General features: G+C 33.5%; 1 protein-coding gene across 1 annotated transcript; it reads right to left on the minus strand.

Annotated features, from left to right (window-relative positions):
• Positions 1-3,871: 3,871 nt before the first annotated feature.
• Positions 3,872-4,960, minus strand: LOC113705869 (putative germin-like protein 2-1). Its single transcript, XM_027227775.2, has 2 exons — positions 4,783-4,960; positions 3,872-4,646 (listed from the first exon to the last, which is right to left on the minus strand). The coding sequence occupies exons 1-2, from the start codon at positions 4,901-4,903 to the stop codon at positions 4,075-4,077; spliced, it is 693 nt and encodes a 230-aa protein (XP_027083576.1). The 5' UTR covers positions 4,904-4,960; the 3' UTR covers positions 3,872-4,074.
• Positions 4,961-14,060: the final 9,100 nt, after the last annotated feature.

Raw genomic sequence — 14,060 nt, forward strand, 5'->3', positions numbered from 1 at the left:
AGAAAGGATAGGAGAGGAGATAGAGCAAAAGGGATGGAGTTCATAGCAGAAAAATAGGGAGAGACATACGGGAGAAGCTTGGAGTCTGCAGAAATGTAGCTCTTTCATCTTCCTAGTGTTAGTTTAGCTTAGTATAGAGTAGTGTAGCTTTTCCATTCTTGTTTATTATCTAGATTAGGATGAAGATGGAGGATGAAGAAGGCAAGGAAGAAAGCTCATGTGACAAGGGTTGTATTCCTTCCAAACTCTTTATCTTTTGTACTTGATTCTAAGTTTAGTTAATATACAAGTTCTGGATTTTGTGTTCATTATGTGTTTCTAAAGTTTATACCTTGGGTTTGGTTGAACTTTCTATGATTGTTAGTGTTTATTATTTGGTTATTTGACTGCTACGATTTGAGCAAGTTATTTAGCACTTTGGCTCTTAAAATCATGATTAATCTGGTACCATTAATTGTGATTATCTAAGGTGTTGTTTCTGCAATGAAAATTGAGATTTAACACTAGTTCATGAAGTGCTAAACATAGGGAGTACACTCACGAAAGTAGAGGTGCACTTATGTGGTTTTTAGTGATTCATTTCATGTAATTTCATTGAAGAAATGAACTTGTAGCTAATTTCATAACCATGAAAATAGGTATGGATTAGTTATGAGTATAGTTGATTCACTACGAAAGTAGGTTTCACATGTTTAAGGAAATTACACCATAACTAGCCTAAATGTAGTATTCAATGATCCAAATATAGCACTTGCATGAGTAGTTAGGGATACCACAACCTAAGGAGCTTTTGTTTGTTATTTTGTATAATTTGAGTAGGTAAAATTTGTTATAATTCATTGATAGTCTAAATAATAGAGAAGCTTTAGTAGTACCGGTAATTGCAATCTTCCTTGTGGGATCGACCCTTAATACCCTATACTCGCTCACGATTCGTATACTTGCGATAAATCACGTGTGGGGTGTTTAGGAATTTATAAATGTAAAACTTGATTAAAATGAGGTTAAATTGATATGTATACCCTGCGCACGTCAGGCGTACCTTGATCACCGACACAGTAAGGAGGGGTTGACTGCCATCGCTTGTTTGGCAGTTATAACCTATTTGTCAGTAAATAATTGGGATTGCCTTGCATCAATGATCAATTAGGTGAACCATTGCTGAAGTTACTTCTTGGCTAGATCTTTAGTTAATATTACCTTGATCTTGGTGAATTACCATTTGATTTGTAGTTGCCTACTTTATTTTATTTTTAATTGTTTCCTTGCTTTAATTGAGTTAGGCTTTTAATTATTGTTATTCTAAGTTAAGTGAATTGTGGTTTAATTCCTAATTAGTTATTTATTTTTACTTTCTTATTTGAATTTATTTGCTTGTTATCATTCCTACGAAATCACCCCCTGTGTTACTTTGGATTTCTTAAGAAACAAATATACCCAGTCCCTGTGGATACGACCCTACTTGCCCTGTCTACGAATTCATAATTATTTGTGAAAAGAAATAACCATTCCATTTGGGTATATCGGATCAAGCAAACTTTTCGGGAACAGGGTGAATCAAGTAACCCATTGCACACCTAGAGTCCTTGCTCCAGTACTTGGAATTGGGTTTTGGTCATTTTAACTGGCAATTAGGTTTAATTTTATTATTGCACAGGCTGACAACCCTGTCAGTTTTTATGAATATTCATTAACCAACGTTGTAGAGAATTAGCACATGTATCAATATATCAATTATAGTATTTATTAAACTTAGTTACTCATATATGATTAAAATGATAGTTCAAATGAAAAAAAAAATGACACTTCTTGTCCTCCAATGTTAAGAGTTGTAAAATTTCTGTCCCTAATGTTTCATTGAAAACACATTTAGTCCCTATAATTTCAATTTGCTACCAATTTATTAGAGCAAATCAACCAATTTGGATGGGAAGTTTTTTGCAAATAACTCATTTAGTCCTTTTACATTTTATGTAAAGTATCTTTAGTCCATGGTCTTTTATTTTGTCTCACTTAGTCTTTTTACATTTTTTCTAACACTAAACTTAGTTCTTATTTCACTTCCACCACCCAGCAGCGTTAAAAAGTTTTGATCAGAATTTCAACTTTCTCCTCAACAAAAAATTCTTTAATTTTTTGGCAAAGGAAGGGTAAGATTTAAGAAACGGGGGGGGGGGAAGATGTTTTGAACCTAGGGCTAATTAATACGGTTTATCTTAACACTACATTAAAGCCTCCTTAGCAAACTTTCTTCTCTTTTCTTTTGTTTTCTTTTTTTTTTATATTAATTTTATTTTTAGTTTTTACTTTGTTCAACTATTTTCGCTATTTTCCTTTCTTAACGTAATTTCTTGTTTTGCTCTAGTCCCCATTCTTTTTTTTTCATTTAGTACTTTTACTAATTTTTTAAGCACCAAAACTTCCTTTGCAGAAAAACTTTTTTCACCTTCAAATTAGGTAGCTTTAAAAGCATGACAAAAGGTTCGACTATTCTTTAGAAAAAAAAATTTTTCTTTTTTGTCATTTCTTTTTAAATATTCCTTTTCCTTTTTTTAAAAAACTATTTTCAACTATTTTTTGAATTAATCTTTTTTGTATTGTTAGTGTAGCAATTTTATTACACTAGCTAGGGTAGATGTATGCCAAATAATCTTTATTCAAATTTCAAATTCTTTCATTTTCACATATGGCATGTGTTCCAGTTTGCTTGTGCAAAAAAATTGCTACACTAATAATATAGAAAAGATTAATTATTATTTTCCCTATAATTTCTTCCCTTTCTCTTTTATAAAAGAGGAGGAGGGGAGTAACACGAATGAGAGACACATAGAAGACGAAGAAAGAAAGGGAGAGTGAGAAAGAGAGGGAAGCTGCTGGGATTAGATGTGTTCAAGAAAAGCTGAAAACGTGAGTAATTGAGATACCCCAAATTGGTCCAAATCAAAATATAGGGTAACTTACCTGAAATTTTGAAAATGGTTATGTTATCCGAATATACTTGACATAAATAGGTTGGAATATTGTTTTTTATTTTACAAAAACATGGTTATTTGAACCTACCTATATATGTGTATATGATTGGTTAGGGTAACCAGTGCCCAAAATTCAATCCCTAACTATTTAGTCCTTTACTTGTAAATTAAGTTAGGAGATCCATTGCACATTTATATTTTCTTTTTGACTTATGAATTAAACCAGTTAATCTTAACTCTCTGTTACATTTTTCAAATGTTACATTCATTGTCACTAATTCCATTCACTCCACTACTCTTGGTACTTTTCCTCTATCCAAAATTACTTTTCCTTGCTCATAATATCTATATCTGTTTATTTGCTCTACTTACTTTTGTTTTTAAAAAGTTTTGACCTATCCTGTTTGGTTGTGGAGCAACCTACTGTCGTTGAAAAATGGCTTGGTAGTCTTAAGAAATGGAGAAAAGGAAAAAAACAAGTTTAGAATATTCAGTATTTTAGTTATGTAATGTGCATAAATTATGTAATATTTTAATCATGTATTTTGTTGATGAGTTTCTAGAGTGGTCGACTGTAGGATCTTGTTTAATTTGGACAAGTATTGTATTATTTTTTTAGATATTTCTATTTTTTCCATCTAATTATATGAGGGTTAGATTACCCTGTACACCCAACATTTTAGATGTTTTGGGCTTTGCAAACTTTTTTTTTTCCATTTTTTCTTCAAAGGGTGAGATTTTGAAACACTTTGAACACTTGTTACAAGAGCTCCAAAGGTTTTATATTGAACAATTAAAATTTAAAGTATGGTAGAGAAAGTTCATCCAGTCCGTGGAGAAAAACAAATTTCCTGTATGCAAATGTTCTTCACAAATTGATTATAATTCAGGTACAAATATTAAGAAAAAAATTGTAGTGACCACAAATTGTATTTTCCCGAAACACGGAAAATGCAATGTATTATTGTTCATAGAATTAGTGCACTAACAAAGGGTCCAAAATAATGTATGATTTGAAGTAATTTAGTAAGGAGATCAATGTGTAAACTAGGGATCCAATTATTTATGCACCCTGAAGCTCCTTTGGAGGGTATTACCCATCCTATGGGTAGTAATGGTTATCCCACCAAAATTGTGACTGAAGATATTTGACGACTTTTTTGTCAACCTGGAATGCTTTAGTGAGAACATCACGAGAAATGGGAGGCTTTGATCCGAAAACAGCATTAGCAATGGTGATGACTCCAGGATTCTGGCTGCTTAGACCAGCAAAAGCAACAGCATTGGAATGTCCTTGGTTGAACTGAAAATGAATGAGGCCTTGGGGGAACACAAACACATCTCCTGGATTCAAAACCTTGGTGAAGAGCTTATTCTTCATGTTCATGCCTGGATTCGAAGTAACGAAACCAACAAGAAGAGTGCCCTCTAAAACTACGAGGATCTCGGTAGCACGGGGGTGAGTGTGGGGAGGGTTCAAACCATAAGGCGCAAAATCGATGCGTGCTAAGGAAACACCTAAAGTGTTGAGTCCTGGAATTTGGTTGACATTTACTGCTGTTACATTCGACCCGAGTGGATTTGCTGTGCTTCCAGGCTTGTTAAGCCCTGGAAAGAAGAAATCTTCGGGTTTCACAAGCTTTGGATCCTTGCATATCTTTCCATTGACAAATACTGCATTAGCCAAGATAAAAAAAAAAAAGTTAGTATGTCACACATTAACTGGTATATTAGTGTTTTTTCTTTTGATAAGTAATATAATGGCACCAATTAAGACAGTCATGAAAATTTTAAAAACAATATAGTTTACCGCCAGCATTGGCATCAGGAACTGCGACACAAAAATCCTGCAATGGACTTGGATCAGATGCATGGACAATTGTAAAAACAAGTGCCAAGATGGCTGCAGCTATGTGGAAGCGAAAAGCCATGCTTATCAGAGACGAAGTATCAAACTATATGAGCTAGTTAGAAAGATGAAAAGTTGTTTCTTCTCAGATTGTGGATGAATATGTGGTAAAGATTCCTATTTATAGCTATCTTTGGTTGAACCAGTCATTATGTTTTCTTATCTCAACGATTAGAAAAATGCCACATTGTCTTCCTAATCTATTTTTGTACAACTCAACCAACGAATGATTCTGCAACAACTACCTGTGACTTCTCATTTTCTTTCCTCTTGCAAGTATAGAAAGACTGATTCGGTCATTTAGGACATTCCAACGAAGTGGTATACTGATACAAGGTGTTGACGGACCAAGTAACCGGTAAGACCTTTTCTTGAAGAGATGGCCTTTGATATTTCTTGCTTCCAGATGTTTACTTTCTTACCTCAGTAAAACGATGCATTAGTTGCAACTAATCAGTTTGAAATTCGCAGGCTCAATCCAACTTTACAAAGTAGCATCTGGGATTAGCACGAAAGAATCAAATATATGGTAATCGTCTGGGAGTAGAGGACCTAATTACTTCGGATAATTATACAAAGATAGCTCAGAACTTGAATTTCAAACTTCTTTGGCAAAACCTATGATATGTAATTATATTTGCATATTTTAGCTAGCTGGAATACCAAGCATTCATTTCCTATTTCCTGTCTGTGCAAATAATTCCTGTTTGCGGGTGATAAATATTCCAATCAATAGCACCTAAATATATAGACCTCTTTTCATTGCCTGTTTCTTGTCCGTGTAACTCAGCGCATTTCTGGACTTTTTCTTTCCAAAATCATCTCAGAACTTGCGAATAGGCAGCTTGAAAGTTCAAAGTTAATTCTACCTTCTAAGTGACAGCTTGATCATCTTAGTTTGATATTGCCGTGTTCTATTTAAGCTATTAAATATTGAAAAAGAAAGGAAGATGTAACCCTTGATTAATTATCCAAAATTTTGGATGAAACCAATTTCAATTCACTCAATTCAATTTAAAATCCAGATTTCAAACCCATTAATTACCCTATTAATTATTGGAGTAATTTATATTTTCATTTACATCAAAATGAATGAATTATTTGAGGTTAAAATCAGGTTTATGGTTCGACAAGTAGGTTTGATAACTGGGAGTAGAAATGGTGTAAAAAGGGGTGGGAGGGTTAAAAAGAATATTTGAAGCTAAAATCATAAATTATCCTGCTCATTTATATGATTTGTTCATCTTGAACAGACATTATCTTGAATACTTAGGAAAATTTTCTTGTAAAACTAAAAGAACTAATTTTAAAGAATATTCATATTAAGCACACTTGTAGAGAATTATCATATGTATTAATCTATCAATTATAATATTTATTAAACTTAATTTATACGATCTGGAAAAATAGTTTGAAAGGGAAAATGATACTTTTCCTCTCCAATATTTAGTGGTTGGAAAAATTTCATCCACAAAGTTTCATTGCGAATACATTTAGTTCCTACAAATTTAATTTATAATCAATAGTACAAGTGATAGCAAATCAACCAATTTGGGTGGAAAAAAAATTGACAAATAGCTCGTTTAGTCCCTCAACTCTTTTTTTTTGTAAATTATCTTTTTTTTTCTTAATAAATAAAAAATGATATTTTATTTTATCCTGTTTAATGCTTCTATTTTTTTTCCAACCCCAGAAGTACTTTTTGATTTCACTTCCTTCAACCTTCAAACGCGACAATGTTGATTGATGAGTATGACCAAAATTTCAACCTTTCTTTAAAAAAAGAAAAACTTCACTTTTCTTGGTGTTTTTTTATTTTCTTTTGTACATAAATTCTTTGTTTTCCTTTTTACTTTCTTTTGGTGTTTTTGACACTTTCCTTTCTTCTTTTTCTCTAGTCCCTGATTTTTGAAATCTCTTATCTTTTTGAAATAAGTTGCATTTGTTTGGATAAATTGGAACTCATATGTATGCATACTGAGTGTTATGTATTCCTTTGACAAAACAGCTAGACGTTGACAATTGTGTAAATTAATAAAATTTTGGCAATGCATATGAAAATGTGGCTTTACAAGAATTGGATTGGAGATATTCTCAAGTGTTTGAGATGTTCATTCTTGCAAATGGCTAAAATTCTCAAGTGTTTGGACTCATTATGCGTGACATGACTGATAATGTTCTTTCTAAATGTGGGAATTGGATTTGAGGAATGTTAGGAATATTACTTGCTTGAAATTGTCAATTGCTGGCAGGGAGTTTAACCCTTTTTCAAGAGAAAACTCTGCCGAAATTTTCTTAAATTCTTATTTAACATGTGTGAGCAAGTTTCTATCGTTTCTAATAAATACTTATCTTGTTTGTGTATAGGTACTATGGCTCGCACAAGGAGGGCTCGTATTCGTAATCCTACACCATCTTCAAGCGAGGAACGCACTCCCTCATATGAAGAGTCGCCTGAGGAAGAATCTCCTTCGCCTGAGCCACCACCTCGGTCTCGCCGGAAGACCGCATCCACTAGCCGCGACGAGCCGTTTCCAGATTTTGACACCACTAGATTCACGTCACTCGAGAATCGACAGTGGTACGAAGCAGGCTTAGATAAGGAAATTATCATTGAAAAGCACCTGGCACCGGAGGTGGATGCGCACTACCACGTCTCTACGGCATTCAAGAGACTAGGATGGGAGAACATCCTTCAATTGCCCAAGTACTACTACCCCAACCTGGTCCGGGAGTTCTATGCCAATGTGGAAAACAAACAGAGTCACAATGGCAATCTCATCGTCTCCTGGGTTCGACGAAAGAGAGTGGCTCTTAATCGAGATACAGTGGCAAAAATTGTCAAACTCAAAGATGAAGGACTTGATGTTAAACTGATCAAGGAGTTCAAGGCACGCGACCCTTGGCAGGTGAGAGAAGCGGTAGCACGCCTAAAGGGTCAATATAGGGAGCGTGGAAGTTCGAAGAAACTCACTGTATATGCTGACTCCTTCGAGCATAGGTACCACTTGATCTTCTATCTCTTCGCCTTCAATGTGGTGCCCAAAAGGAGTGGAAAGCGAGAGCTCCGCAATAGTGACCTCTACTTCTTGGATAAGATGATGTATAGTGTGGGTGAGCAGTTGACTGGTATTCCTTTGCCCAGTATCATCATCAGTTACACGCGGACCACAGCTCGCATGAGGGCCGGCAAGACTTGCTTTGGATTCTTTCAGCTGCTATCCCTCATTTTTTAGAAGCTCAAGGTTCCTCTTGGAACCGAGCGAGCCATTAACACTAGGTCTGCCGACGAGGTCTGTGCCTCGATACTCAAATCCTTGAATATTTCTACAGATTTTGGAGCTGCTCTGGTTCGAGAAACTAAAGAAGCTTCAACCTCAGCTCAGCCTCCACCTCACACTCAACAGGAACCAGTAGTTCATGAGACGGAGGCACAACAAACTCTTCCTCCTCCCGTTCCAAGACCACCACCTCCACCGCGATCCAAGTGGCAAGAGCTCCTCAATGCCATTTGCTGTATGGAGACTTGAGTCGTTGAGCGCATTGACCAGACCGAGCGGATGATGACGGAGTGACTCGACAGACATGATCGCCGTCTTCGTGCGATTGAGGATCATTTCCATATCCGCCGGTCACCTACTCCGACGTCTCAGCAGGAGGAGGGGCATATTGGTACATCACAGGGTCCTCATGGAACTGAGGAGGTAGTAGACCCTCGTTCTGAGCAGCCATGAAGATTTTTAGCTAATTACATCTTTTGTTGCTTTATTTTTCTTTTATTGTGTTTAGTTTAAATTTTGTAGTTTTCATATTGGATTCTCTTGTGCTACTCATGGTTTTTTGCACTCTTTTGTTTCATTGTGGACAGAATTTCGATGATCGTGAGGATTAATGGCTTCAAATTGAATCACCACTTATTTTGAGGGAAGTTTCATTTTTTATTACCTTCTTCACAATGAAGACATTGTTAAATTTAAGTGTGGGGGAGGGATTACTTTATTTTATGGGGATTGTGTCTTGAAATGCATGATTTGAGTTGTCTATGGCTTAAAAATGTTGAAATTTTATTTGGAAAGGTTGTATTGTGGTTAATTTTCTGGAAATTAAGGTTGTTGACAGGGAGTTTTGTCCATTTTTATGGAGAAACTCTGTCAAAATTTTTTTAAAAATATTTTCCAATATTTCAAGTTAATGGCCAAAATGTTCAATTTTAAGTGCCTAATTCTTCCATTGAATAAAATGTTATATGTATTTTGGGAAAGTTTAGTCCTTATTTGACTTGGAATTAGTCATTATGCAATTAGGATTTTTATATTTTAGAAAGTATATTTGGTTAAATAAGGAAAATTATGCTTAGAATTTTGCACGTTCAATGATATTTCTCATTTTTACTTAATTTTATAAGTAAGTGATTGACATAGTCAAGACAAGGCCAGATTCTTTCTTTAATTATGCTTAGAGGGAAAAGAGAAAAAAAAGAAAAAAAAAGAAAAGAACATATATATATTGATATTATTTTCTACTCCAATGATTCACATACTGAGTAATCGGGGGTTGGTATTTACAAATGTCGACATTCGCATAAAAAGGTATTGGAATTAAGAGTATGTTTAGCAATTTGAATAAGTAAAATGTTGAGTAATCAGGAATCTTCACCTAAGTATCGATTTTCGCGTAAAAGACATTTCTACTATTTAAGTAAAATGAAGTATGAATAAATCTCTCTTAGTTATGAAAATTTTGATGGTTATGGGATGAGGAAGGCCATAGAATTGACTGTGAGATTTACTTATTTGTGAAATTAGGATAGAATGAGAGATTGATTTGAAGTTGTTAAAATTAAGGCATAATTATCTTTCTTTAACTTGATATTACGAGTATTTAGTGTAATCTGAGAAATAGCATAATGATTGGTTTCTAGGTTTTTGAGGAATTAAATTTGACAAAAGTACGTATATTGTTTTATCTATTGAATCATTGAAGTAAGTTTTATGCAAATTACTTGAGGACAAGTAATGATTCAAGTGTGGGGGAATTTGATAAGTGAATATTTAACGTATATTTTGTACAAGTTTGGCATGAACTTTTGGTATGTTTTGAGAAGATTAAAGCCATATTTGAACTCTTTTGGTGATAATTGCTTAAATATTGTTTAAGTGTTCAAAATTTGATAAATGAGTGGATTAATGCATTAATTTTGTGAAATTGTGCAGGATATTGATGTATGAAGTTCATGCACGAGCTGAAAGAAGTGTAAGGATTGTCCAGAGGATAAAGTACACAAGAAATTAGGAGCAAAAATGAAGGACAAAGGAAAGAAGCGAAAAAATGAAAATTTAATGGCACGGATCCGAGCTCGGATCCATGAGAGCAAAGAAGGATCCGATCCCTCGTCTGTACTTCTGGAGGAGTGTATCCAAGGTTAGACGATCCGACCTCGGATCCATCATGGGAAGTCCTCGGATCCTATAAATCCGAGTTCGGATCCATTTTCACCCCTCGGATCCGAGGCTCGGATCTGTCTCTCTCTTCAGCAAGTGGCACAGTTATTTTCCTTTACCTTTCTCACAACTTTTCCAGCTATTTTGAGGGATAGAAATCGGTGGCACATGCTTCTGCAACAAAAGAGAAGACCAAATGAGTTATAGACAAAAAGGAAATATCATATTTTTGACTTCCTGAGTGGAGGAAATTATGAAGTGCGAGGAGTAGACTTTCTACCACTTTTTATGCAGAAACACAGGGAAGAAGCCAGAGACATCTACGTAGCTAGTTTTCCTTCTTGTAACTAGTTTCTCTCTAACTAAGAGTTCTTGGAGGCATTTTGGAGGTTACACTTGTAATCATCTTGTACAAGAACATAGCAGAATTTGAGGGCTTCACCATCAATCGGCTAAGCTTTCTTTTATCTTTCTTGTACTTGTACTTCATGATGTTTTGCATTAATAAACTTATGAGTTTGATTGTTAAAGCATTCATGAGTAGCTAAACTCCTTAATCTAGGGAGTGGATGAAACTTATGGCTAAATAATACTAATTGAATGTGAGTTACACTTGTTATATCCTGTATTAACTAGTCTACTTGTGTAGCTGTGATTACTTGTTATTGATTGATCACCAATAGCATGTTTATAGTTGTTATTATTCAATGAGAATTGGTAGTAACAATGGAAACACATGAGTAGAGCTTAAGTTGTATGTTCATGAAAATAGAGATACACTTAAGTAGATTTCTTAGCATTTCATGAAAGCAAACAGAGTAGTAGTAGTATTTCACTATGAAAATAGGGAAAAACTGAACTACTCTAGGCCATTTCATCATGAGAATGAGACTTGGTAAATTTGGAAATGAATCTCTGGTTAAACAAGAATAATAACAAGAGGTAAATCCATTTATTTGTGTTATTTATGCCATAAGTGGAATTTACATCCCTAGATTCAATCTCTAGTGAAATTTCTTCATTCGAATTTAGTATTTGTTAAACTAGATTTGTATATCAAATTTGTAGATTATAGCAATATACTTTCTCTGCTCAAATTTATTGTAAATCTAAATAATAGAGAGAAATAAGGGTCCAGTACTTGTTTAAATTGCTCCTCGTGGGATCGACCCGATACATACCCTACATTACAGTTTCGGCCTGTATACTTGCAGCTAACGGGTATAAAAATCGGATTTAAACTTGCATTGCTAAAAAAAAACCCGTCACGGGTGATAAATATTCCAATCAATAGCACCTAAATATATAGACCCTTTTTCATTACCTGTTTCTTGTCCGTGTAACTCAGCGCATTTCTGGACTTTTTCTTTCCAAAATCATCTCAGAACTTGCGAATATGCAGCTTGAAAGTTCAAAGTTAATTCTACCTTCTAAGTGACTGCTTAATCATCTTAGTTTGATATTGCCGTGTTCTATTTAAGCTATTAAATATTGAAAAAGAAAGGAAGATGTAACCCTTGATTAATTATCCAAAATTTTGAGTGAAACCAATTTCAATTCACTCAATTCAATTTAAAATCCAGATTTCAAACCCATTAATTACCCTATTAATTATTGGAGTAATTTATATTTTCATTTACATCAAAATGAATGAATTATTTGAAGTTAAAATCAGGTTTATGGTTCGACGACTAGGTTTGATAACTGGGAGTAGAAATGGTGTAAAAAGGGATGGGAGGGTTAAAAGGAATATTTGAAGCTAAAATCATAAATTATCCTGCACATTTATATGATTTGTTCATCTTGAACAGACATTGTCTTGAATACTTAGGAAAATTTTCTTGTAAGACTAAAAGAACTAATTTTGAAGAATATTCATATTAAGCACACTTGTAGAGAATTATCATATGTATTAATCTATCAATTATAATATTTATTAAACTTAATTTATACAATCAGGAAAAATAGTTTGAAAGGGAAAATGATACTTTTCCTCTCCAATATTTAGTGGTTGGAAAAATTTCACCCACAAAGTTTCATTGCGAATACATTTAGTTCCTACGAATTTAATTTATAAACAATAGTACAAGTGATAGCAAATCAACCAATTTGGGTGGAAAAAAATTGACAAATAGCTCGTTTAGTCCCTCAACTCTTTTTTTTTTGTAAATTATCTTTTTTTCTTAATAAATAAAAAATGATATTTTATTTTATCCTGTTTAATGCTTCTATTTTTTTTTTCCAATCCCAGAAGTACTTTTTGATTTCACTTCCTTCAACCTTCAAATGCGACAATGTTGATGAGCATGACCAAAATTTCAACCTTTCTTTAAAAAAAGAAAAACTTCACTTTTCTTGTAGTTTTTTTATTTTCTTTTGTACATAAATTCTTTGTTTTCCTTTTTACTTTCTTTTGCTATTTTTGACACTTTCCTTTCTTCTTTTTGTCTAGTCCCTGATTTTTTTTTTCTATTTAGTCCTTTTATTTTTTCCCCTTAAATACCATTTGCCATAAAACTTTTTCCATCACCAGACTCGGTGGCTTAAAAGGGCATGACAAACTGTTCATATTCTTTTTCAAAAAAAGGAAATCTATAATTTTTTTTATTTCTTTTTATGTTATTCCTTCATTTTCTTTTTTGCATTTTTAGTTTAAGAATCTTATTAAATTAGAACTATAGATGCGTGTTAAATAATATTTACTCAAATTTCAAAATTTTCATTTGCACATGTAGCATGCATTCCAATCCCACTCGTATTAAAAAAAAAACTACTACATTGAAAATCTAAACATTATTTCTTTTCTTTTTATATAATTTTTTTCCTTTTCTTTTTCAAAAGAGGAAGAAGAGGCAGCACGAGTGATAGATGCGGAGTAGATAAAGGAAGAGTCTGAATTATTGAAAAGGGAGAGAGAAGCTGCCAAGATTACTTTACAGATGGACATAGATGATTTTGTTCTCTCTCTAATTTGAGATTGAGCTTGAGGACAATCTAATGGCTACATCTTAGTTGTTAGGAGAATTTCCAATTATACCTCTTTTCAGTATATTGAATATATTTCAATGGTGTTAACAAACTCACATATTGATATTTTTGTTTTCGCAATGGTTTTTATTATTTATTAATTTTTTTGGTGTGAGATTTTGCAGCGCTTTGAATTAATGGTGCAAACGAATTGAATTGAGTCAAGTTTTGGTCTAATCGAATCGAGTCTCAACTTAGTTTTATGAAACTTGAACTCGAGCTCGAGTTTGACGAGTTCAAAATGTAAAGTTCGAGTTCGAACTCGACTAAAATTCGAGTCAAGCTCAAACTTAAAAAAATAATTATTTTATTTTAAAAAATGAATAAAATAATAATTTTTCAAAATAATATATATATATATATATATATATATATATATATAATCTAGTTGGCTCGCGAGTTAACGAGTTGAATATCTTTGACCTCGACCTTGACTTGATCAGTTCAAGTTCGAGTCAAGCTCGGATTCTAGCTGCTCGCGAGCTGTTTGATTCATTTGCAGTCGTACTTCAAATACTTCTTACAAGTGCTCCAAAGGTTTTTCATTGCACAATGAAACTATGGTAAGAAGAATTCATCCAATCTGTGGAGATGCGTTCTTTTAATCAGACAAAATTCATCTTTCTAGAATCCAAAAATAAAAGAAGATAAATGTGGTTCATATATTGATTATATCACAGGGTACAAAAAAATTAAGAAAAGAGGTAGTGA

Source organism: Coffea arabica, chromosome 1c (genome assembly GCF_036785885.1).
Source record: "Coffea arabica cultivar ET-39 chromosome 1c, Coffea Arabica ET-39 HiFi, whole genome shotgun sequence".
Taxonomy (NCBI): Eukaryota; Viridiplantae; Streptophyta; class Magnoliopsida; order Gentianales; family Rubiaceae; genus Coffea; species Coffea arabica.

Bases quoted from the DNA above. Each gene is read 5' to 3' on its own strand.
- LOC113705869 (XM_027227775.2), bottom strand. From the start codon at position 4,903: ATGGCTTTTCGCTTCCACATAGCTGCAGCCATCTTGGCACTTGTTTTT. The intron at 4,647-4,782 runs GTAAACTATATT...TGGCTAATGCAG, and splicing joins TCCTGATGCCAATGCTGGCG to TATTTGTCAATGGAAAGATA.